The sequence below is a fragment of the Podarcis melisellensis genome (genome assembly GCF_964234715.1).
Source record: "Podarcis melisellensis genome assembly, chromosome: 8".
Taxonomy (NCBI): domain Eukaryota; kingdom Metazoa; phylum Chordata; class Lepidosauria; order Squamata; family Lacertidae; genus Podarcis; species Podarcis melisellensis.
Window position 1 is genome coordinate 89,676,550 of NC_138540.1, and position 23,679 is coordinate 89,700,228.

The following is a 23,679-nucleotide window of genomic DNA, read 5'->3' on the forward strand; positions in this document are numbered from 1 at the left end:
CTTCTTACTTAACCTACCCCACGGGGTTGTTGTGAGGATTAAACCATAGCTGTCAACCGTCCCTTATTTGGCAGGAAACTCCCTTATCCCAGCGCCGTGTCCCGCTGCTGTCCCTTATTGATGATGTCCCTTAAATTTCCTGGGTTTCAAAGGAAGCAGCTCCTCTCCCTCCCTCCCTGCTGGCCAGGGAGGAGGGAGGCTCCAACTGTGTTGCTTGGCTGCCTTGCTCACCCAATAAGGAGTCTAAGAACGACGGGGGGGTGGAGCTTGCATGCCTTGTGCCGATCAAATCGGCTGCGTTGCCTGGGTACTCACCTTTGCTCAGCACTTCCCAGCGGAGAGGGGACGGTGGTTTTCCTTGCTGCATCCCCTTTGCCGGGTTGCTGCGCTGTGGGAACCACTGCTTGAGGCTTCGTTTGGCTGCTGGCTGGGCTTTCTGCCTTTGGCCCGGAGGGGCTCAGAAGTTGAACATACCTGTGCTGGGAAAATCCCTTATTTTGGCTGCTGATCCCTTATTTTAGAGGCTGCTGGTCCCTTATTTTCAAATCTGTAAGTTAACAGCTACGGATTAAACGAGGAGGTGGTGAGAGCCTTGAGCTATACTTCAAACGCAAGGTAGAATGTAAATGCAATAAATAAACTAACACAATGTTCCCGCAGGTCTGAATTGAACACTTGGTACAGACGGAATCTGTTCACCGAGAAGAGGAGGCATTAAGCCATCGGGTTTACCAGCAATGGAGACAAAACACTGATACCCAGAGAGGATTGTTCTCATTGCACAACTTTTATTCTTGCGTTTAGAAAACAGAGGGGGTGTTGGGAGAGGGAGAGGCAACTGGCACAGGCAACTGGCAAATTTTCGAGGCAAGGAGTTCTCCTGCAATCCGACAGAAAGGCAACCCTCCCCCTCCCTGTCTTGGATATCTTTTTAAAAAAATAAAAATCAAAGGCACACATTCTCTTCATCTGGCTGAAACAGCTCTTTCACCAAGTCCCAGTGGGACAGACAGTGGGTGATCCTTTCCCCTCGGATTTTCAAAATTAGACAAATTTACAAAAAATAATAATAATCCAATGCAGGACAAAACTCTCCTCATGATCACCCATTCTGAGTGGGGTACATCAAAACAGGATGTTGGAGTGGACATGCGTAAAAAATATTTTTATTTGGACATCACTCCAGGGCTGGTATCTGAAAAAGCCGGACTTGAGAACTGTTTGATTTCAAAGAACCACATTCCGAAATTCAGCACTAGAGGCAAACACTGGGGAAAAAATTCTCTCCAGATTAAAAAATGGGAAGGCACCAAACAAAACTCTTTCACCAGTTTTCTGGATTCCCAAGTGGGGGGAAACTCTACTGTAATACCAATAGGGCCACTAGAGGGTGATAGAGCCACATGTTCAAGGAAATCTGTTCTAGGAATACTTATCATTCAAGGCACAATATACTGTATATATATAGAGAGAGAGAGAGAGAGAGAGAGAGAGAGAACCAGTTGTCTTTCTACTCTTTATTCCTTCAAAATGCATGCATAGAAATTGCATATGTATTGCAAGTATAGAGCTTAGGGGGGAGAGTCTGCATGGCAGTCTAGTCGCCATGCAATTTGCAAAAATAAAATAAAAAGGTACATTGTTTTTAAACTGCCAGGAAGACTGTGGTTGCACAAAGCAAACATTTCGCAGTTGCCCTTGGGCAGAATCATACCAGCTGTTCCTTGATTTTTAAAAATATTTTTTAATAAACTGCAAGCCTCTATAACTGGCGTTCCTTAAATAGTTTTGGGCGGACTTTGGCTGTTACTGACCTATTGCTTTTGAAATTGCATCCATGCAAAGTGCTACAGGGGCTCACTCCCCGGTTTATAAATGGGGGGCGATTTCCTTCATTTGTGGGGTGCGTGCTGTTGCCTTCACATCAGTCTAGTCCGACTCCTATCACAACACTCCTGGCCTAACGTGCCCATAATAAATGGAGTTAAAATGGCAGACAACAGGAAGCGATGGATTTTTTATTCCTGCATGGTTCTCAAGGATTAGTGGGGGCAAACTCCAGCCACACTGCAGAATTCGCACACGGGACACACGCAACTGCCGTTGCGATCTTGCCACCAGCCCAGACACAGGTCCCCCAAGGAGAGCTGTGGCTTGGCTAGGGGTCAGAATTTCATATTCAGGCCCTCTCGGCTCCCCAATTCCTGAAATGAAGGCAACTGTTCCGTCGTGAAACTATAGTGAATTATAGAATCTGCACGGGCACCGCGGTAAACCGAGCCGGCCTGGGAAAAGGAAAAGCAAATACCACGGCAAACTGGAGGCTTCTTTTAAAAAGACACCCACCCGCTGTTAGTAAACAAAACAGTTAACGTAAATCCGTATTAGCAGTTGCTTTTCTAATGGAGGTTAAAAATGCAAAATAAAACAAACATAGTAAAAGGGGCCCCCTGTTGTTGTTTTTTTTGCTTTAGCAAAGGGAGTGGAAGAGAAACTGAAAAAAGAAAAGAAAGGGATTTATTAGAGACTGTCCCGCCTCGCAGGGAGGACTGCTGGGCAGATGTAGCGTGGAACTTCTAAAAACAGTCCTGAATAGGCTCGGTGATGTCGGAGTGGGGGAGCGCGATCCCACAGGCGGGCCGGCCTTACGAATACATGGTGAGCTGCAGCCACTGGGGAAAAGAAGACGAACGTCACTCTCCACATCCTCTCCAAGTTTCTAGTCCTCATTTTTCAAAGCATCTCAGCAGCCCAACTCCTTCCCCATCTGCATCTCTCGCCCTGACCTGTGATCCACGCAACGGTCACCTCCAGACTGGATTATTGTAACTCGCTCTACGTGGGGCTGCCCTTGAGACTGACCCAGAAACTCCAGCGGGTGCAGAATGCCGCGGCGAGACTCCTTATGGGGTCCTCGCTGCGAGATCACATTCATCTACCAGCTGCACTGGATCCTGGTGGAGTACAGGATCAGGTTTAAGGTGCTGGTTCTCACCTTTAAAGCCCTATACGGCCTAGGACCCTCGTACCTACGGGACCGCCTCTCCTGGTATGTCCCACGGAGGACCTTACGGTCTTCAAACAAAAACATCCCTAAGGTCCCAGGCCACAGAGAGGTTAGGCTGGCCTCAACCAGAGCCAGGGCCTTTTCGGCTGTGGCCCCGATCTGGTGGAATGCTCTGTCCCAAGAGACCAGGGCCCTGGGGGACTTGACATCTTTCCGCAGGGCCTGCAAGATAGTTCCACCAGGTCTTTGGCCAAGGCACAGCCTGACTCCCTCCTTTGGCAATCTTCACAGAACTTTAGTTTATGGTTGCCATCAATTTGGATTTTAATTATTTTTTATAATGTTTTTAGAATGTTGCACTATTTTAGTGTTGTTACCCTGAGTCCGGCTTCGGCTGGGGAGGGCGGGATATAAATAAAATTTTATTACTTTTCCCCTATCCTGCCCCATATCTCCCCGTCTCACCCATAGGCTGTTTACGCCCCAGCATCTCCTCGTTCTTGATTTCCCTCCTCGGAAGCAAAGCTCACGGCAAAAGCTTTTCCTGAGCCAAACTATAGCAAGTTTCATAGAATTATAGAATCATAGAATCATAGGAGTTGGAAGAGACCACAAGGGCCATTGGGTCCAACCCCCTGCCAAGCAGGAAACACCATCAGAGCAGGTTTGCCTCCGGCAAATCAACGGGAAACACAGTTGCTCCCTTCTCTTTCTGCTGGGCCCAGGAAAATAAGCCCCGTCTGCACCTGGGTTGAAAACGGTGTCCCATCACTCTGAAAAGCCATGGATTCCCCCAGGGAATCCTGGGAACTGTAGTCCATTAAGGGTGTTGAGTGTCGTTAGGAGACTCGCAGAGCTACAACTCCCAGAATTCTCTGGGAAGAGGGAATGGCGGTTGGACCACTCTGTAGCTCTGTGATGGCATTATTATTATTATTATTATTATTATTATTATTATTAAAATTTTGTTGGTTGTTTTATCTTGCCCAGGGCAACACAAAGCGACTTACAACCAGCCAGACAATCGGCCCCACATAAATACATTAAAAGCAAGAGGAAAGAGAAATACATTAAAACCATCTCACCCCACAGATAGTTTAAAGCCAAAGGCCTGGTTATAAAGGGAAGTTTTCAGCTGGCCCTGTAATGAAGGTGCCAAGCGAGCCTTCCTAGGTAGGGCATTCCACTAACAGGGAGCCACCACGGAAAAGGCCTGTTTTTGTGTTGCCACCTTCCAGACTGGAGGGGTCTCCTCTTGGCAGCCATAACAAACTACAGTTCCCAGAATCCCACAAACAGTGAAAGGTTCTGACTGAACATTAGTTAGAATGTCCCGATGGCAAGAGCTGTTTGAGAATGGACAAGACTCCCTCGGGTGGTGATATACCGTATTTTTCGCTCTATAAGACGCACCAGACCACAAGACGCACCTAGTTTTTGGAGGAGGAAAACAAGAAAAAAAATATTCTGAATCTCAGAAGCCAGAACAGCAAGGGGGATTGCTGCTTTCGCTGCACAGCGATCCCTCTTGCTGTTCTGGCTTCTGGGATAGCTGCGCAGCCTGCATTCGCTCCATAAGACACACACACATTTCCCCTTGCTTTTTAGGAGGGAAAAAGTGTGTCTTATGGAGAGAAAAATACAGTATTCTCCTTCATTGGAGGTTTCTAAGCAGAGGTTGGACGGCCATCTCTCAGGTCTGCTTCCGCTGTGATTCCTGCATCCCTTCCAACTCTATGATTCTCATTTTGTTTATGTTTTACGTTGCGCACCACTTAGTGGAGCTTTTGAAAAAGCGGTTTTATAAACGCTTTCAAATAAACAATAAATGCATGTGGTCGTTTTTTGCTCGGCTCATTCCTTAGCAACCCTAACCCTTCTGTCCCCAATATATTTGGATGCTTGCTGGGTTTCTGCACTCGGCAGATTCCTCCTGCTCAGCTCCCTTGCCCTGGAGTGGAACAAGAGTCAGACGTTCTCCTTACCTCCTTCAAGCTCACACGAATCTGCCCGCTTCCATCCCTGTCCAGAGATTTGAAGGCACCTGAAAGCAGAACGGATACGATACGGTAATCTTTATTGTCATTGTCCCATACAGAACAACGAAATTGAAAAATCTACATAAGACATTCAGAAACCAACAAGCCTGCTATCCCAGCCTGGTTGGCCCCCTAAAAACTCTGATACCCCATAATTATATACAATATACTCCCATAGAGAGTACCTTACACTGCGTTTAGAACCAAAATCGCATTTGGATAGAAACTGTTTCTCAGGCAGCTAGTCCTGGTCTTGATAACCCTGGACCTTCTTCCAGAAGGCAGAAGCTGAAAAAGATCATTTCCGGGGTGCGCACTATCCTGCGCTATCTCTGCCGCTTTCTTATGGCACCTGGAAGCGTAGATTTGATCCAAGGTGGGAAGAGTGCACCCAATTATTCTCTCCGCAGTCTTTACAACTCTGGACAGCATTGTTTTTTCCCTGACCGTGCAGCTTCCAAACCACACACACAGACCATAAGTTAATAAAGTGGTACCTCTGGATACGAACGGGATCAGTTCCAGATCCCCGTTTGCATCCTGAAGCGAACACAACCCGAGTCCCCGCGTCTGCGTGTGTCGCGATTCGCCGCTTCCGTGCATGCGCGTGACGTCATTTTGACCGTCTGTGCGTGCACAAGCGGCGAAACCCGGAAGTAATGCATTCTGTTACTTCCGGGTCGCCACGGAGCGCAACCCGAAAGTGCTCAACCTGAAGCACATTTAACCCGAGGTATGACTGTATCATCACGAAAGGATGTGGTTCTGCACTCAAGAGCCACAGCCTTGAAGTCCAAGGATCAGTGACGCCCTTGGCCCAGGCCATGTTGACATTCACACAAGCGGGTGCAAGGACTCCCGTGAAAAGGCAGCCAGCCTGGGGGTGGGGCCACCAGAGGCACCCGACCCAAATCCAGCGGCTGCTCGAGACAGCTCTTTTTGGAAAGGAAACAAGGGACCCGCAAGGGATCCCTCTGGCAGAACCCCCAGCGACGCCGACTTACGAAACATGGCGTCCAGGCGCACCAAACAGCTGATGAAGTTGTCAAAGTCCATGTTCCCGTTCTCATCCGAGTATCTGCGCACGATCATGCTGTACAGCTGCTCATTCAGCCGGAAGCCTGGCAAGGAAAGAGGGAGGAGCTAGTCAGAGAACAGCTCTTTATTATTATTATTATTATTATTATTATTATTATTATTATTAATTGTTGTTGTTGTTGTTGATACTTTTCAAGTTTATACATTTCATTAGTTTTACAATCAATTTAACATTTCAAAGTTTTGACTTCCTTCCCCCCCCTTCTGCGGTTCCTTAAATTTATTTCTTAATACCTTCTACACATCCAAATTCATTTAATTATCTACTTTAAATATATACTCTTATGAAACTGCAGGTTATTACAATAGTAATGTTTTTATCTGTTTGCAATTTATCAGTAAATATTCAATAAATCATATCCATTACCGTACTTTTCTCTCTATAACATGCAGATTTTTTTTCTCCTAAAAAGTAAGGGGAAATGTCTGTGCGTGTTATTGAGCGAATGTGTGGTCCCTGGAGCCGACTGGCCCGAGTGCGGGGGCAAAAATCAGGCAAAAATCGGGTCACGCGAGAGAGAGGAAGCTGTTGCTTTCCTGCATTCTGCCTCAGGGTCTTACTGCCCACCCTCTTCTGTTTCGGTTCCTGTTTGCTCAAACGGAACAAAGAGCAGGCAAATCCCCTCCCCTCCAGGCAAGCAGAGGGGAAAGGAAAGGATCCTGTCCTTCCTTCTAATTCCTCTCCGTGCTCCAGTGCTGCTGCATCCAGGGAAGCATTTTAGGGAATCGCAGGCAGCCGGAAAACATGCAGGTGGGAGGGAGGGAGGGAGGGAGGGAGGGAGGGAGGGGAGAGAGAGAGAGAGAGAGAGAGAGAGAGAGAGAGAGAGAGAGAGAGGGCTGGCTTGGGTGGCTGGGTGGGGGGAAACTTTTGCCTTCTTTTCCTCCCTCCCGTTAATCCCCTCTCCTGCATTCTTAGCCAGCTGCTTCTCTGCACACCCCTCTCGTGCTCCTTGTCCCTTCTGTGTTTTTCCTTCCCTCCCCACTTGAAACGTGGTTACAAAGCATGGATCCACATGGATCCTCAGGATCTTTGCATTGGGTCACCCCAAATTCACCATCAGATCACATTACATGTCCATGGCTACAGCCTGCACCAAAAAAATCACGCACCCACTGTTGCCTGGGGCTGCAATGGTGCAAAAACGTGGTTACAAAGCATGGATCCACATGGATCCTCAGGTTCTTCGCATTGGGTCACCCCAAATTCACCATCAAATTTCATAGCATGTCCATAGCTACAGCCTGCACCAAAAAAATCACGCATCCACTGTTGCCTGGAGGCACAATGGTGCAAAAACGTGGTTACAAAGCACAAATCCAGCTCTCGCTTCCATACATTACTACTAGGAAAACCATAGCTTTTACTATATGGACCTTTGTTGGCAAGGTGATGTCTCTGCTTTTGAAGATGCTGTCTAGGTTTGTCATTGCTTTTCTCCCAAAAAACAGGCGTCTTTTAATTTTGTGACTGCTGTCACCATCTGCAGTGATCATGGAGCCCAAGAAAGTAAAATCTCTCACTGCCTCCATTTCTTCCCCTTCTATTTGCCAGGAGGTGATGGGACCAGTGGCCATGATCTTCGTTTTTTTTGATGTTGAGCTTCAGACCATATTTTGCGCTCACCCCTTTCACCCTCATTAAAAGGTTCTTTAATTCCTCCTCACTTTCTGCCATCAAGGTTGTGTCATCTGCATATCTGAGGTTGTTGATATTTCTTCCGGAAATCTGAATTCCGGCTAGGGATTCAACACCCTTTTAACAAACTACAGCTCCCAGAATTTTTGGGGGGAAGCCATGACTGTTTAAAATGACATCATAGTGCTTTAAATGTATGGTGTGGGTGGCGTTTTTTGGGTACCCAATCACATTTGCTCCTTACCTGCTGCCTCAAAGGCTCCTGGGAGTTCGCTGCTGCCGATGGTTCCAGATCGATCCGTATCAAATTGCTTGTAGATACACTGATGTCCAGACAACCCCAAAATTGGGGGTGGGGGGAGGAGAGCAAAAAGACAGGTAAGGCAAGCGGGACAGCTAAACGGAATAATGTCCTCACCAACCCAAGACTCCACAACAGCCCAGGGTGGATAAAAATCCATGGTTTTTTTAAAAATATAATTTAAAAAATATTTTTTTTTTTTAAATTTAAATCGGATTTTTAAAATAAAATGCTTTTGGAGGAAAAACCTTTCTAAAGATAGTTTTCTATTTAAGTTACATTTTAGTCCAAACGCTATTCATCAGGAAATAAGGATTTGCTTTAAGTTTTTCATGTGTGGTAAAACTCAGTCTAAAAATCATTTAAACATATTAACCATATTAACAAATACTGATACATATGTGATTACGTTATTGTTTTAGTTAAATAAATTGTTTAAATTGTTATGAAGGAAATGATTATTTTTCTCCTTCCAATGAAGTACAGCAGAAAAGTTGTCCAAACAGAAACAACAATTTTGTAATTATCTGCCTGTGTATTTCCAATAGTATAACCAAATCAGTCATTTTTTACATAACTGTAAAAACTACTCTGAAAATTTATGATTCCAAAAATGAAACCTTCTTCTGGTTGTACATATTAAGGGGATGCCAGCAAGGCTGAACCTTTCTGTACAAAAATTATTTAAATCAAGTCTTACTGACTAGCGATTTAAATCAATTCTTACTGACCAGTGATTTAAATTGATTTGATTTAAATCAAATTCACCCTGCCAGAGCCCCATCCCTAAATAGGAGTGTGCTAGATGCAAAAAAACAAATAAAAATTCAATTTACCTGCCACTTCTTGATGTTGTTCCAGAGGTACTTGAATTCCTCAAAGCCCAGTTTTCCGGTTGTGTCACTCTGCACAGGGCATAGTCAAGGAGCAAAACACCACAAGCGCACAGATTCCCACCCCTTTTTCCCAGAAGCAGCACGAAAAGCAGGCAAGCAGGGATATCGGGAGCCAGAAGGCAAAAGTCCTTGAGAAGCCACACAATTTTATTATGCACCCTTGTTCCTAAAATACGTCAGTTTCGGAGATCTTGCAACTTGGAGGTAAACAAGAGAAAAAAATATTCTGAATCCTAGAAGCCAGAACAGCAAGAGGGATCACTGCGCAGCCTACATTCGCTCCATAAGACGCACACACATTTCCCCTTACTTTTTACGAGGGGAAAAGTGTGTCTTATAGAGCGAAAAATACGGCATATATAAAAGATAATGTAGAGGGAGCAAAACCCAGACCCAGATCCCCAGCTGGCAAGAGGATACATCCATGACGGCCACCATGCTGCGACAAGTGTCAATCCCAAAGCCGTCCGTCTTCAAGTCCGGATCTGGAAAGGAAAAGGCAAAAGGAAGCTGAAACCAATGGCGGAATCAGAAGCCGGAAGCGCCATCCGGCCGGGGCGGACGGGACTTGGCTGTTGGGACCTCATCCTGCACTAGCTCCAGCCAGCATGACCAATGGTCAGGGGTGATAAGGATTAATAGGTACTGAAATAATAAATATGAAACACTCCCATCAGTGTTGGCATCCCACCGGCTCCCAATACCACCCCTACAGGCCCCAAAGGAAACTAATCTTCCTCTTACGCCGTGTCACCACTTTGTTCAGGATGTTCATGAGTTCTGTGGCGCTGACTTCCATGTCCTAGAATAAAAGAAAGGGAATGGCGTCGGCTGCAGCGCAAAAGGGAAAGCTCAGAGCCTAGAGAAAGTTGTTTTGCATTTCCCATGTGCGTTTTACTCAGACGTAAGGCCCACCGGATGGGACGCGGGTGGCGCTGTGGGTTAAACCACAGAGCCTAGGACTTGCTGATCAGCAGGTCGGCGGTTCGAATCCCCACGAGGGGGTGAGCTCCCGTTGCTCTGTCCCTGCTCCTGCCAGCCTAGCAGTTCAAAAGCACGTCAGAGTGCAAGTAGATAAATAGGTACCACTCTGGCGGGAAGGTAAACAGCGTTTCTGTGCACTGCTCTGGTTCGCCAGAAGCGGCATATTCATGCTGGCCACATGACCCGGAAGCTGTACGCCGGCTCCCTCGGCCAATAAAGCAGATGAGCGCCGCAACCCCAGAGTTGGTCACGACTGGACCTAATGGTCAGGGGTCCCTTTACCTTTAAGGCCCACCGAGTTCGCAGAGAAAACTGCAGTGGGCAGCTGCCTCAAAATAGCAGTGCCATTGTGCTGGCTGCAACTCAAATTCCCCGCCTAGGACTTCTTTCCCCCTCATCAGCCAAATCCCAGAAGCAACAGGCTAGTCCTCAGTGTTTACGGAAAGGCCACCAGGGGAGAAAAACACTCACGTCTCCCGCCAGCTGCACAAAGAGCTTCCGGAACTGCCGCTGTTCTTCGCTTTCGTTGGCTTCGATGTTGGAAAAGTGGCTGCGAGGAGGCTGAGAAGAGAGAAGCACGGAATTGGACGAGGGCCGTAGCTTGGAGGGAGAGAATCTGTGCAGGACGTCCGGGAGGACCTGAAAAATCCCACGCCTGGGAAACTTGGTCCGGCCGGGGGGGACGCACCCAGCCTGCCCAATTCTATTCAATAAAATCCCAGGCAGTGGCCAAAATCAAGCTTTGGGCAGCTTCCTGAATCGGCAGCCCAGTATCCTGTCTCCAGCGCAAGCGGCAATGAATGCTGCACAGCAAGAAAAATGGAAGCGACAGGAAGGCAACCGAAATAAAAAGTCTACATGGATTGGAGAATCTTTAAAGAATATTTAGAAAACTATGGAATAAAAGGAAACATCTTGGCAGAATTAGACTGATCCCTGTATTGTATAAATATAGGTTCGTAGGGAGGTAAAAAGAAATTATATAAGGAATATGTAAATATGCAGTATAAAGTAATGGGTAGACTAAATACAGTGAGATTGATTGGAAGTCAGTTTTAAATTTCTTTTCTATAAATGTTATAATTGTGTCCAATACCAGGAGTATATATGATGATAATTATATTCATCTTCTTATAGTGTGGCGGTTGGTTTGGTTTTTCTGTTACTTGTTTGTTTGGTTGCATGTTTGTTTACTTGTATGTACATCTGTTTTTCATAAATGTATTTATTTTAAATTAATAAAGATAATATTTTAAAAAGAAAAAAGGGGGGAAAGAAAAAAATGGAAATGAAGGACTTACCGGCGGTTCTGGGTTGTATTGAGCAGCTGCTTCACTGATGGACGGCAGGCAGGGAGGAGAAAAAAGATAAATGCGATCAGCGGTGGGTCTTTCAAAGCATCGCCACGGGAATGGATGGTTCAATATGAGCTGGACTACAATTCCCATGAGCCCCAACTGAGGTTTCCCTGGGCCTCACCCAAAAGCTATATCCTGCTCTTCCAGAATTCATAGAGGCGTTCATAGAATCAAAGATTTGAAGAGCTGGAAGGGATCCCCAGGGGTCATCTAGTCCAACCCCCACCCCACCCAACCTCTGCTTAAAAACCTCCGAGGAAGAGGAGTCCACCACCTCCCAAGGGAGCCTGTTTCACTGTCAAGCGACTCTTATTGTCAGAAAATTCTTCCTGATGTTGACTCAGAATCTCCTTTCTTGTAACTCGAAGCCATGGGTTCGAGTCCTACCATCCAGAGCAGGCGAAAACAAGCTTGCTCCATCTTCCATGGAGGTTGGGCGGCCATTTGTCGCGTATGATCTAGGGCAGCGGTTCTCAACTTGCGGGTCCCCAGATGTTGTTGGACTACAACTCCCATCATCCCTGAGCTCTGGCCTTGCTAGCTAGAGGTGATGGGAGTTGTAGTCCAAGAACATCTGGGGACCCACAGCTTGAGAAAGGCTGATCTAGGGGGTTGGACTAGATGAGCCCCGAGGTCCCATTCAACTTTATAGTTCTATGATTCTATGTTTGTGTCTTTATTTCATAAAGTATATACACCGCTTAATTGTTGTTGTTTTTTAAAGTGGTTCACAAAACAGCAAAACTGAGAAAAAAACACAACGATACTTTAAAATAGGCACCCCCAACTTTCGGCCCTCCAGATGTTTTGGACTACAATTCCCAGCATCCCTGACCACTGGTCCTGTTAGCTAGGGATCATGGGAGTTGTAGGCCAAAACATCTGGAGGGCCGCAGGTCGGGGATGCCTGCTTTAAAACATACAAAAATGAGAATATTAAAACAGATTAAAATTACTTCAACTTTCCACACACCTGGGTAGACTGGTCTAAACAAGTTTTTTAGCCGGCATCAAAATGCAAGGAAGAAGAGAAAACAACGGTAACATGTAAAAATGTGCATGTGCACGTTTTAAACCAAGCTTCTAGCCCTCACTGTCTCAGAGATAAGCTTGGAATGGTGGGAACATTGCTTTTAGAAAGCTCAGAAGCAGAGCTGACTTGGAATCATCGTGCCTCATGCTGTGGCCTTATTTGCATACAGGATAGTTGGAAAATTCCAGGTATGATTCAGCAGGAAAAGGAAGAAATGACTCAATCCCCTCCCAGACCGACAATTCACAGAGAGGTTTAACAGTCAATCCCTCTCAGGGTTAGAAATTCAGATATATAACCTAATCGCCAAATGGCACCTTAGACCTGGGTTCCGGTCGCCACAAGGGAAAGTCTAGGCTCCTTCCCCCCCGAAGATTATTATTATTAATTTTTTAATGCATTTTTATTGGGGGGTTTTAACATATCATTTCCAACAGTGATATAACCTAACTTTTTATCTTATACAATGTTTTAGACTTCTATCAACACCTCTGATGATTTTTCGTTCTTTATCACTTATTTTGCATTCCTTAATTTCACTATTACTCTTAATTGTCATTAACTAATAATTCTCCTCATAGTCTTTCTTGCAATGTTTCAAATAATCCTCCTTAAAAAACTTCTTGCAGTCCTACTAGCCTAATCTGTTCATTACAATTACTTTTCAAATAGTTTGTATTTTTACTCCAGTCCTCTAAGAATCTCCAATTCCGCAGGTTTCGAATCCTTCCTGTTAATTTACCAAGTTCTGCATAGTCCATCAATTTCATCCTCCATTCCCCCCTGAAGTTTATTATTATTATAACTATAATTATCACTATCAACATATCTTTACCACTTTATATTTTAAATAAGAAGTCTCAAAGAAGTTGACAACACCTTAAAAAATCAAATCAGACAATCCAGAATAAAACAAATTCAGGCTCCAAAGAAAATATCTCAGATCCTTCTCTAAGTGACATTTGGCTTTTCCCAGTCGCCAGCCTGGTATCCAGAGATCTCCGCAATTTGACCCGTGCCAGTCCCAAAACATACCCGGTTGATTTCTGTTTCTTCTTCCCAGGGAACTCTGGGAATTGTAGCTCTGTGAGCCGAACAAGGGTCTCCGTATGACTCTCAGCGCCCTTAACGAACTACAATTCTCGTCATTCTTTGGGGCGGAGGGAAGCCACAACTTTCTAAAGTGGTACCATGGTTCTTTATATATATCTGAAGGAGCGTCTCCCCCCCCCCCCATTGTTCTGCCCGGACACTGAGGTCCAGCGCTGAGGGCCTTTTGGCGGTTCCCTCCCTGCGAGAAGCCAAGTTACAGGGAACCAGACAGAGGGCCTTCTCGGTGGTGGCGCCCGCCCTGTGGAACATCCTCCCATCAGATGTCAAAGAGAAGAAGAACTACCAAACTTTTAGAAGACATCTGAAGGCAGCCCTGTTTAGGGAAGCTTTTAATGCTTGATGTATTACTGTATTTTAATATTTGGTTGGAAGCCGCCCAGAGTGGCTGGGGAAGCCCAGCCAGATGGGCAGGGTATAAATAAATTATTTATTATTATTATTATTATTATTATTATTATTATTATTATTATTATTTAAAGGTAAGGGGTGAGTGTGGCCCCAAACGCCTTCCTCCACTCACGAGCCCTGGACTTCACTCCCGAGAGTCCAAACTTCAGCAGCAAAGCTGTAAGTGGTACAATAATAACTGCAATCCTCAATATGTTTACCCTGAAAGGAGTGTCCCAAACTTAAGTGGGACTCACTCCCTAGGTAAGCGTGTTTGGGACAGAAGCCTGACTCTTCTTCTGATAGAGAAGACCTGGGTTTCATTCCAGCTGCTGGTGGCTGTTTTGCTTGTTGGCCCAGATTTCCCTGCATGCTAGCAAACCAGTCTGACGGTAAACACGAACTAGCCGTTCAGCTACCAGCCCATCTCTGCAAACAGTGGAAGGAAAGGTACTCATTGGCAAAATACTGTATTTTTCCGTGTATAAGACACCCTCTCTTTTTGGGGATCTAAAAATTAAGAAGATGGGGCGAAATTGTCCAGAGTTGTTTTTTGGGAGGGAGGATTGCCCAGAGTTGTTGAGCAAAAGCCACCAAACGTCATACCGCTTGCCACCAGCAGCTGCCAATCACCCACACGAAAGCCGAAGACAATCTCAGGCTTGCGGCAGCAACCAGTCACTCGCCGCCATCTGCACTCTCGGTGTACAGTGGTGCCTCGCAAAACGAAATTAATTCATTCCACGAGTCTCTTCGTCTTGCGAAGCACGCCTATTAGCGGCTTAGAAATTTTTTTGCAAGAAATTCGTCTTGCAAAGCACCTCAAAAGACGGAAAACTCTTTCGTCTAGCGAATTTTTCGTCTTGCGAGGCATTCGTCTTGCGGGGCACCACTGTATAAGATGACCCCAATTTTTAAACATTAATTTCACATAAAAATACAGTGGTACCTCTGGTTGCGAACGGGATCCATTACGGAGGCCCGTTCGCAACATGAGCAGAACGCAACTTGCGTCTGCGCGTGTCGCAATTCGCCGCTTCTGCGTGTGACATCATTTTGCGCATCTGCGCATGTGCGAGCGGCAATACCCGGAAGTAACCCTTTCCGGTACTTCTGGGTCGCCGCGGGACTCAACCTGAAAACGCTCACTCTGAAGCAACCATAACATGAGGTATGACTGCACTCGTCTTATACACAGAAAAGTACGGTATTTCCCAGTGGAGGAGAACTTTGCTTTTCCTTAGAACACACATAAACCCCTTTTGCTTCCAAGACTGGATAGAAGGAGAAGATGGAGCTGGGAGCCTGCAAAGGTCTTCAGCAACCAGATGTTTTGGACTACATCCTTGGCGAAGGATGGCATAACCCACCTAACCCCAACCCAAAGGACAAGGAAGTTTTGCCCAAAGCCCAGCTCCATCAGGAACCTCCTACCCCTGAACTATGCAAGCTTGTCATTGCCTGAACAACTGTTGCCCGAGTTTGGTTTCATCGTTTTCCTCTTCCCTCCCCATTCTGTTTGCCTTGTGTGCTGTCTATTGTTTTTTTCCAGATTGAAAGACGGCGGGCAGGAACCGTCATAGAATTGTAGAGTTGGAAGAGACCACAAGAATCATCTAGTCCAGCGGTTCTCAACCTGTGGGTCCCCAGATGTTGTTGGACTACAACTCCCATCATCCCTGGGCTCTGACCTTGCTAGCTAGGGGTGATGGGAGTTGTAGTTTGACAACATCTGGGGACCCACAGGCTGAAAAAGGCTGAATTCTAGTCCAGCGCCCTGCAAGGCAGGAATCTTTTGCCCAATGTGGCGTTTGAATGGATAACCCTAAGATTAAGAGTCTCATGCTCTACCAACAATTGTCTTGTTTTGACCATCTGCATGTAAGCCACTCCAGAGCCATTTTGCCTGAGGAGCAGGATTCAAATGCTCTAAATAAATTAATAACAAATAAATAAGGAAGGTGAGTTCTGGGGCTGTGGGCTTTTGGGACTCAGTCCAGCCTAACCCTACACAAAAAAGTATGCAAAGGTTTGACACTTAATATAAGCCATTTGCCTTGACATTGCTCTCTCTCAGCCACACAAACAGAAACACACACAGGAAATAAAGCAAGGCGACATCTGAACCACACACCCACCCCAGATCCAGGTTCCTAAGCGATATTTCATTTCAAAATAAAAAAAGATATTGGGGATTGAGCCGATTTGCAAGTTATTCTTTCAGTTCTGGAAGCCTAATCCAAGATGTGTGCAATGTAGCAGCTCAGGATTATGGAGAAAATAACTTTGTACGTGCTCAGAGTTCCTCTCTTCCTTCATATCCCTCCCCATTTTTCAGGCTGGGTCTTGGCACTAAAAGCGAGTTCAGGGTCAGACCTTTGACTCAGATGAATCCATCTGCTGCCTTAGTAGCCTAAATAGTGAAATCTCCAATCACGTTAGGAGGAAACTGACATATTGGTGGGATCCAGTGAGCACTGTGGCTGGATGGATCCCAGATCGCTGGGCCATTTTCATGCTGCCCTGCCACAGGGTGGCAGACAAGGTATAAGGCCATAATAATTTATTCCTGCATGCCTCTGCAATAATTTGTGGTGCGTTAAACACTTGGAAGAAAAACTACCACTGTCTTCCCTTTCTGGTTACCTGGTAAGCAGGCAAGTGGCTATTTACAAGCCAGTTACATAAGCAATATAATAAACTCACTAATTGCCAAAAATTTGGGAAAAAAGAAATAACACCGACAGAAAAAGAATGGCAGGAGAAATTATTTGACTGCACTGAACTGGCCAGACTGACAAGAGGCAATTAGGGGGTCAGTCCAAGCAAAAATTTCAAAAAGAATGGGGGGAACATAGAGAACACCTTAAAAAGCAGTCCCCTCAAATTAATACTTGGGACTTGTTTCGATTAACTTCTGCAGGATAATTTATGGTACTTAAGTTAAAAATTGTATTTAAAAAGGGGGGGGATAACAAACTATGATGGAGATAGTTTACTAAAACTGAAAAGAGAACCGTGTAGAGAGGAGGAAGGAAGTTCACTGGAAGAAAGGAAGAACAGAAATATGGGGGGGGGGGGTTGTTCGCTATTTGTTTTGTATAAATTTAGGTACGCTGTTATGGATTATTTGTACAGTCATACCTCAGGTTACAGCCACTTCAGGTTGCGTTTTTGGGGGATACAGTGGTGCCTCGCTAGACGAAAAGAATCCGTTCCGCAATTCTCTTCGTCTAGCGGTTTTTTCGTCTTGCGAAGCAAGCCCATTGACAGCTTAGCAGATTAGCGCTACAGCGGTCTAGCGGCTTCTAGCAATCAGCTGTTAAGCGGCTTAGCGGCTTAAGAAAAGGGCGGAAAAAGCGGAAAAAACCCCGCAGGGGGACGCAAGATTTTTTCATCTTGCGAAGCAACCCCATAGGGAAATTCGTTTTGCGAAGCGCCTCCAAAACGGAAAACACTTTCGTCTAGCGGGTTTTCTGTCTTGCGAGGCGTTCATCTTGCGGGGCACCACTGTATGGACCTCCGAAACCCAGAAGTACCGGAATGGGTTACTTCCGGGTTTCAGCGGTCGTGCATGCGCAGAAGCACTAAACCGCGTTTTGTGCATGCGCAGAAGTGCCGAATCGCGACCCGCGGGTGCGCAGACGCTGTGGGTTGTGAACGTCATCCCGCATGGATCACGTTCGCAACCCGAGTGTCCCCTGTATACTTTTTAAATTTCTTTTTGGTTGTGGTTTTGCTGTTGTTTGTTTTATAAACGTTTGTATATATGTTGTAAATAAACTCGTTTTTTAAAAAACTCACCTGATGGCGCTGATGACTCCTCCCAGGATTCCCATGGCTCCGCCTCCTCCACCGCCGCCGCCTCCACCGCCTCCACTCCCCCCTCCGCCACCTAAAAACCCTCCGATAACATTGCCAATGTTGATGTTCGCTCCCCCAATCTTGATGTTGCCCCCTCCGCCGCCGCCGCCACCTCCTCCTCCACCAAGGAAGTTTTTGACAAGGAACATTTTCTGAAGTGTTTTCTCTGTTTGGAGAAAAAGGAAAGTTTGTTTAAAACACACACAAACACACAACTTCTGCTGATTATTATTGAAGGGTGCATATAACATCCTGCCAGAATGGGAGACAAAAGATGAAGAGGTGAAATCAGTGATGATTAAATGGGCAAACAAATTATGAACAAATTAAGGGATAAATTCACACATCTCTGAGTAAACTTCAAGGAAATAGGAAGAAACTTCCAACCAATGATAATATAATCCTGTGCCCACAGACTGGGAGAAGGTCCCATTGAAGTCAATGGAGCGCTCTCTCTCTTTCTGACTCACATTTATAGGATTACACTGTAAAGAACAACACAAAACTGGAATAGATTTCTGGATGTGATGTCTGGAAAAGATTATGCAGCAGGGTGTCTTGCCTTTATTTATCAATTTGCAGGGTGTAACACCCACCCACTCCAAAAAAGGGGGGAGAACCCCCTATGCCTTTACCTCTTTTTAAAACTAAACTATGACCCTTAATATTTAATGCACATCACTTGGGAAGACAGGCGAACTAATGCCAGTGTACTGGAAGAAGCAAAGATCACCAGTGTCAAAGCAATGATTCTTCAACATCAACTTCATTGGACTGGCCATGTTGTGTGGATGCCTGATTATTGTCTTCCAAAGCAACTGCTCTATTCTGAACTTAAAAATGGAAAGCGTAATGCTGGTGGTCAACAAAAGAGGTTCAAAGACTGTTTCAAGGCAAATAAAAAAAATGTAGTATAAACACTGACAACTGGGAAACACTGGCCTGCGAGTGCTCCAGTTGGAGAACAGCCTTGACCAAAGGTGTCCTGGACTTTGGAGACACTCGAACTCAGGACGCAAGGGAGAAACGTGGTAAGAGGAAGGCACGCTTGGCAAATCCACACCGGGATCAACTCCCGTCGGGAAACCAATGTCCCCCCTGTGGAAGGACGTGTGGGTCCAGAATTGGCCTCCACAGTCACTTACGGACTCACTGTTAAGGCCGTGTTTATGGAAGACAATCTTACTCGGCGACGCAAGATCGCCAAAGAAGAAAAAGAATGGTGCATGTTGTTTAAAATGTCTCCATCCTGTTTTCTTTCCCAAAGAATACTCAAAGAGGTTAATAGTAAAAATTCTGCCTGTACCCAAAGGCTAGATATCAGCCTCGTAGAAACATGCCGGAGAATAGTTTGGGGGGGGGGTTACATGAAATGGGACCCCTCCTTGCAGGGGGGTCAAAGGCATAGCATGCAAACAAGGAAGCTGCTGGGTTGCAACAGTTAACCCCTCCCTGCCACAAACTCTGTATAGAGACTATTTTAATACGGCACACCCCCTCCTGGAGAAACAGGAGGAAAGAAAGAGCTCAGGGGATTTAGAAAAGCTCAGGGAAAGGTCTTTAGCCACGCTTGGAAAAAACAGGCTTAATTTAATGGTCACTGTTCAAAAAGGTAATCACCACTCCTTGTACTTTCCTGCATTTAATTTCCTACTGTCCTCAACAAGGCCAGATTTAGGTTTGATGAGGCCCTAAGCTCCTGAAGGCAATGGGGCCTTTTATATGTCCAGCTGTCCACAACAAATTGTCGCTGTTTTTTTGTATTGAATATATGCTAGGTAGTCATTTATGGACCTAATAGGTATCTCAAGTCATTTGCACATGTTGCCGTACAACCAATCCATGCAGAGTGTAGGCACCCTATATACAGAAAGGAGCAAACCAGGGATATTTTAGGGAGCAGGCGAGCAGGCGGGGGCCATGTATTACATCATAGGAGCCTACACAACATAAAACACGGTTGCTGTAGGTAGGTTTTGTTTTATTTGTTCTTTCTTCCTTTAAATTTTATGGGGGCCCCAAGTGTGGGGCCCAGAGCTATAGCTTGTTTAAAGGTAAAGGGACCCCTGACCATTAGTCCAGTCGTGGCCGACTCTGGGCTTGCGGCGCTCATCTCGCTTTACTGGCCGAGGGAGCCGGTGCACAGCTTCCAGGTCATGTGGCCAGCAGGACTAAGCCGCTTCTGGCGAACCAGAGCAGCGCACGGAAATGCCGTTTCCCTTCCCGCCAGAGTGGTACCTGTTTATCTACTTGCATTTTGACGTGCTTTCGAACTGCTAGGTTGGCAGGAGCAGGGACTGAGCAACGGGAGCTTACCCTGTCACGGGGATTCGAACCGCCGACCTTCTGATCGGCAAGTCCTAGGCTCTGTGGTTTAACGCGCCACCCGCGTCCCTATAGCTTGTTTAGCTTATGCATAAATCTGGTGCTGGTCCTCAATCTTAACCATTCCCACCACCCCCTAACCGTGTGCGTATCCATTTGTGCGTGATTTCATGTGTGCACGTGTGAACCTGCAACTCAGGATAACCCTGCATTCGGGTAGAAATGGACTGGGGTCCAGAAACGTTTCTGCCATATTTGCAGGGGGGTGGACTAGATGACCCCGAGGGACCCCCCTCCCATATCTATGATTCTATGAAATATGCTGATCTTACAGGTGCCATGAAACACTTTGTTGGTTTTTGTTTTGTTTAGTTTTTGCATGTTCAACCTTTCCGGGGAAGGGTTATTTGCAAATCTCGTCACACCCGAACAGCGCTAATTCTGGTTTTAAATGTTGGTGGCGAGGAGCAGAGGACACAGAGAGGGAGTTTGGGCGATCGGAAATTGTTCAGATCCCATATGGACAAGGAAGGGGCAGCGGGGAGAGAATGCAATCGACTTTTCCTGCTCTAAGCACTCCTTGTCCCCACACCCTCCCACACTACTAGATCTATAGTAGATCTAAACAATACTATAGATCTATACTATAGATCTAAACAATACTAGATCCGCAGGGCCTGTAAGACAGAGTTGTTCCTCCTGGCCTTTGGCTTGGAGCCAATTTGATTCCCTCCCCCTCTTTCTTTTCTCCTGTGATGAGGCTGCATTTTAATATTTTAATGTTCTATTTTAATCTTGTTTTTAAGTTGTATTCATTCAACTTGTTTTTATTGCTTGTTAGCCGCCCTGAGCCCGGCCTTGGCTGGGGAGGGCAGGGTATAAATAAAAAATATTTTTTTAAAAAATTATTATTATTATTATTATTATTATTATTATTATTACCTGGGAATCCTGACATCCAGCCTTCCCAAACCTAGTGCTGATGGGAATTGTAGTCCAAAACATACAGAAGACACCATGTTTGGCCAGGGGTGTGTGTGTGTGTGTGTGTGTGTGTGTGTGTGTGCGCATTATAGTTGGATAAAACTTCTCAGACCTCCCAGGTTACCTCATTCTCCCCAGCTAGTAAAATCCGTATTTTTCTTTCCCAAGCCGCAAAGATGACCCGGATACCCCATGTTTCCTTTTTACACCGTTTCCCACTAGATTGTTACCCCCCCCACACACACAAAATAAGAAATCATTTAAGAGCAGGACCCTCTAAGAAACATCGCCGGCGTTTGGAGAAAGGAAGGCATTTAAGAAATGTTTTTGGAGCACCAGTTTAAAAACAGAAGCTGGAAATGTCCTTTCCAACATTCTTGTCTTGTGTGTTTGTGTTTGTGTGTGTTTGGAGGAACTTTGCAGGCCTAACAGCCTGGCGTGTCTGTCGGGTGGAGTGAAACCGGATTAACTGTCCCACGCTCCTCCTCGGAAGGAACTCTGGGGTGTGTAGTTCTGCGGGCGCTTAGGGATCTGCCTGCCAGAGCCTCCTGATTCACAGCCCTGCCTACAACTCCCAGGGTTCCCTGCGGTTACAAAAAAGGGTTTTCTGTTTCAACTGTGGGCAGATCCACACATTCAAAGAATAGCAAATGCGCATTTAAAGCACATGATCCTCCTCTCCAGGAATCCTGGGAATTATAGCTTCCCTTCACAAAGCTACCATTTGTGGCGCTCTGAACCAAACTACGGTTCCCAGCATTCTTGGGGTGAAGACATGCTCTTTGAATGTGCATTGAATATGCTTCAAACGTACAGATCTGCCCTTTGTTGGAGTCCTGGGCACATTTACCTGGGAGTAAGCGCCACTGTGCGCAATAGACTCCCCACCCCCACAAAGAAAAAGAGTTTCCTGGGAATTTAAGAATGCTTCGGAATAAAAGGATGGTTTGGCGTCCTGAAAGATAACAAAAGTGGGAGATGGCTGCACTGAAACCTTGAGATCTGGGCCGGGATCCAGACCATTGCAGCAGAGGAAAATGCTCCAACACAAGAGGAAGCCTCCCCAGTTTGGAGAGCAGCTCAACACAGAGAGCAGGGATCGGTTGACTTCGCTGGAGCTAGTATTTTGCAATGGTTTGTGGAGGAGTTTGCAATAGTGTTGCCTAGGAGAGAGAGAGTGTGTGTGTGTGTTGTACAGCCCTATCGCCAAAGGAGCTGTGAGAATCATAGAATTGTACGGGATCCCAGGGGTCATCTAGACCCAACCCCGTGATGCAGGGATCGGGGCTAAATTGGGGCAGTTTGGGGCTGGGAAAACACACACGCAGAGAGAGGAATCCCTAGACAAAACTTCTGCAAAGTATTAAATCCTGTAAAGTGACTGGATTAAGGTTACCAGATGTCCCCGTTTCCCAGGGGAAAGTCCCCGGATTTACAAATCAGTCCCCACACAAAATCGATTGAAGTTGAAAAGTGTCCCTGGATTCACTGAAAAAAATCTGGTGACCTTAGAATGGATCCCTTACTAGATTATCTCGCTCCCAACATCATATGCGTCTCATTGTAGACCCCATAAAGTTGCTGGATCTTTTGAAGGGTGGTTGGGAGGCATTGTTTGTGCCTCGGATTGGGTCCAAGGGCAACAGATCCCAGGAACAGATTCAGGACCCATAACGGAAAAAGTTGGGCGGGAAAGGAAAAGTATTCCCAGCGGGAAAATCACCAGATATAGGGGGATCTAAAAAAAAAAAAGAGGGCTATTGTATCCAACTAAGGTCTACTCAGAAAAACACCCATTAAAGTCAATGGGCCGAGGTGAGTCGTGTGCATTAATCCCAATGGGTCTACTCTGAGTAGGGGTGACAATGACGACAGCCCGGATGATTTAGGGTGGGTGAGAGATCTCCTTCGAAGGAGAGGAGATGTGTGTGAAAAGGAAGGGCGAGTTTTGCGGCGGGGGGGGGGTAGATTACAAAACGGAAACTAATACTGAGAGGGAGAGAGAGAGAGAGAGCAGGGAGGGATCTAGCGCGCGCCGGATCGTGTCCAAATGGGCTCCAGGGTTTTAGAGGGAGGGGGAATGGACAGTGGGCAAGATTTAGGGCAAGGGAGCCAGAGGAGGCCCAGTGGAGGAAGTAGATCCTCCCCGTAGTTATTAATGGGGGGACGGGATCCACCCGTGATCTCCCCAAGGGATCCACTGCCTGGAAGGGGGGGGACCCCAGTTGGTGCCCAGAACCAGCCTGCAGGTCGGGATCTGCTCCCAGACTCTTACCTTGGGGCCGAGGCTGCTGCGGGGTCGCTTCTGCTGCGGGCGGCTCTCCGTCGGGTCCGCTGCGGGATCTACCACGCCCGAGCGAGTCACTGCAGCGGAGCCGCCCGGAGGGCGCCGCGGGGTCCTAGCGCCCGCCCTCTAGTTTGAATCCTGTGCTGGGGGAAAGCTTCACCGGTTGAATTTCCGCCTGCCGTGCCAGAAAAAAGAAGAGAGACAGAACGAGGTTGAGATCGGCGTTAAATGACTGTTTCTTTTCTCTTTTTAATACATTTTATTGAATTTTACAAATGTTATATCCATCACAATTCATGTTGTCAACAAAATAGTATATAAATTCCTACCTTTCTTCCTCCAACCTCAACTTTAGGTTCCTTAAGTA

The 23,679-nt window shown here is 46.2% G+C and overlaps 1 protein-coding gene across 1 annotated transcript; it reads right to left on the reverse strand.

Annotated features, from left to right (window-relative positions):
- Positions 1-768: 768 nt before the first annotated feature.
- CAPNS1 (calpain small subunit 1) lies at positions 769-23,424 on the reverse strand. Its single transcript, XM_081922337.1, has 11 exons — positions 23,301-23,424; positions 17,657-17,882; positions 11,263-11,296; positions 10,433-10,522; positions 9,722-9,779; positions 9,398-9,462; positions 8,918-8,986; positions 8,025-8,103; positions 6,051-6,167; positions 4,993-5,051; positions 769-2,672 (listed from the first exon to the last, which is right to left on the reverse strand). Exons 2-11 carry the CDS (start codon positions 17,863-17,865, stop codon positions 2,646-2,648), a joined length of 807 nt encoding a protein of 268 aa, XP_081778463.1. The 5' UTR covers positions 17,866-17,882; positions 23,301-23,424; the 3' UTR covers positions 769-2,645.
- Positions 23,425-23,679: the final 255 nt, after the last annotated feature.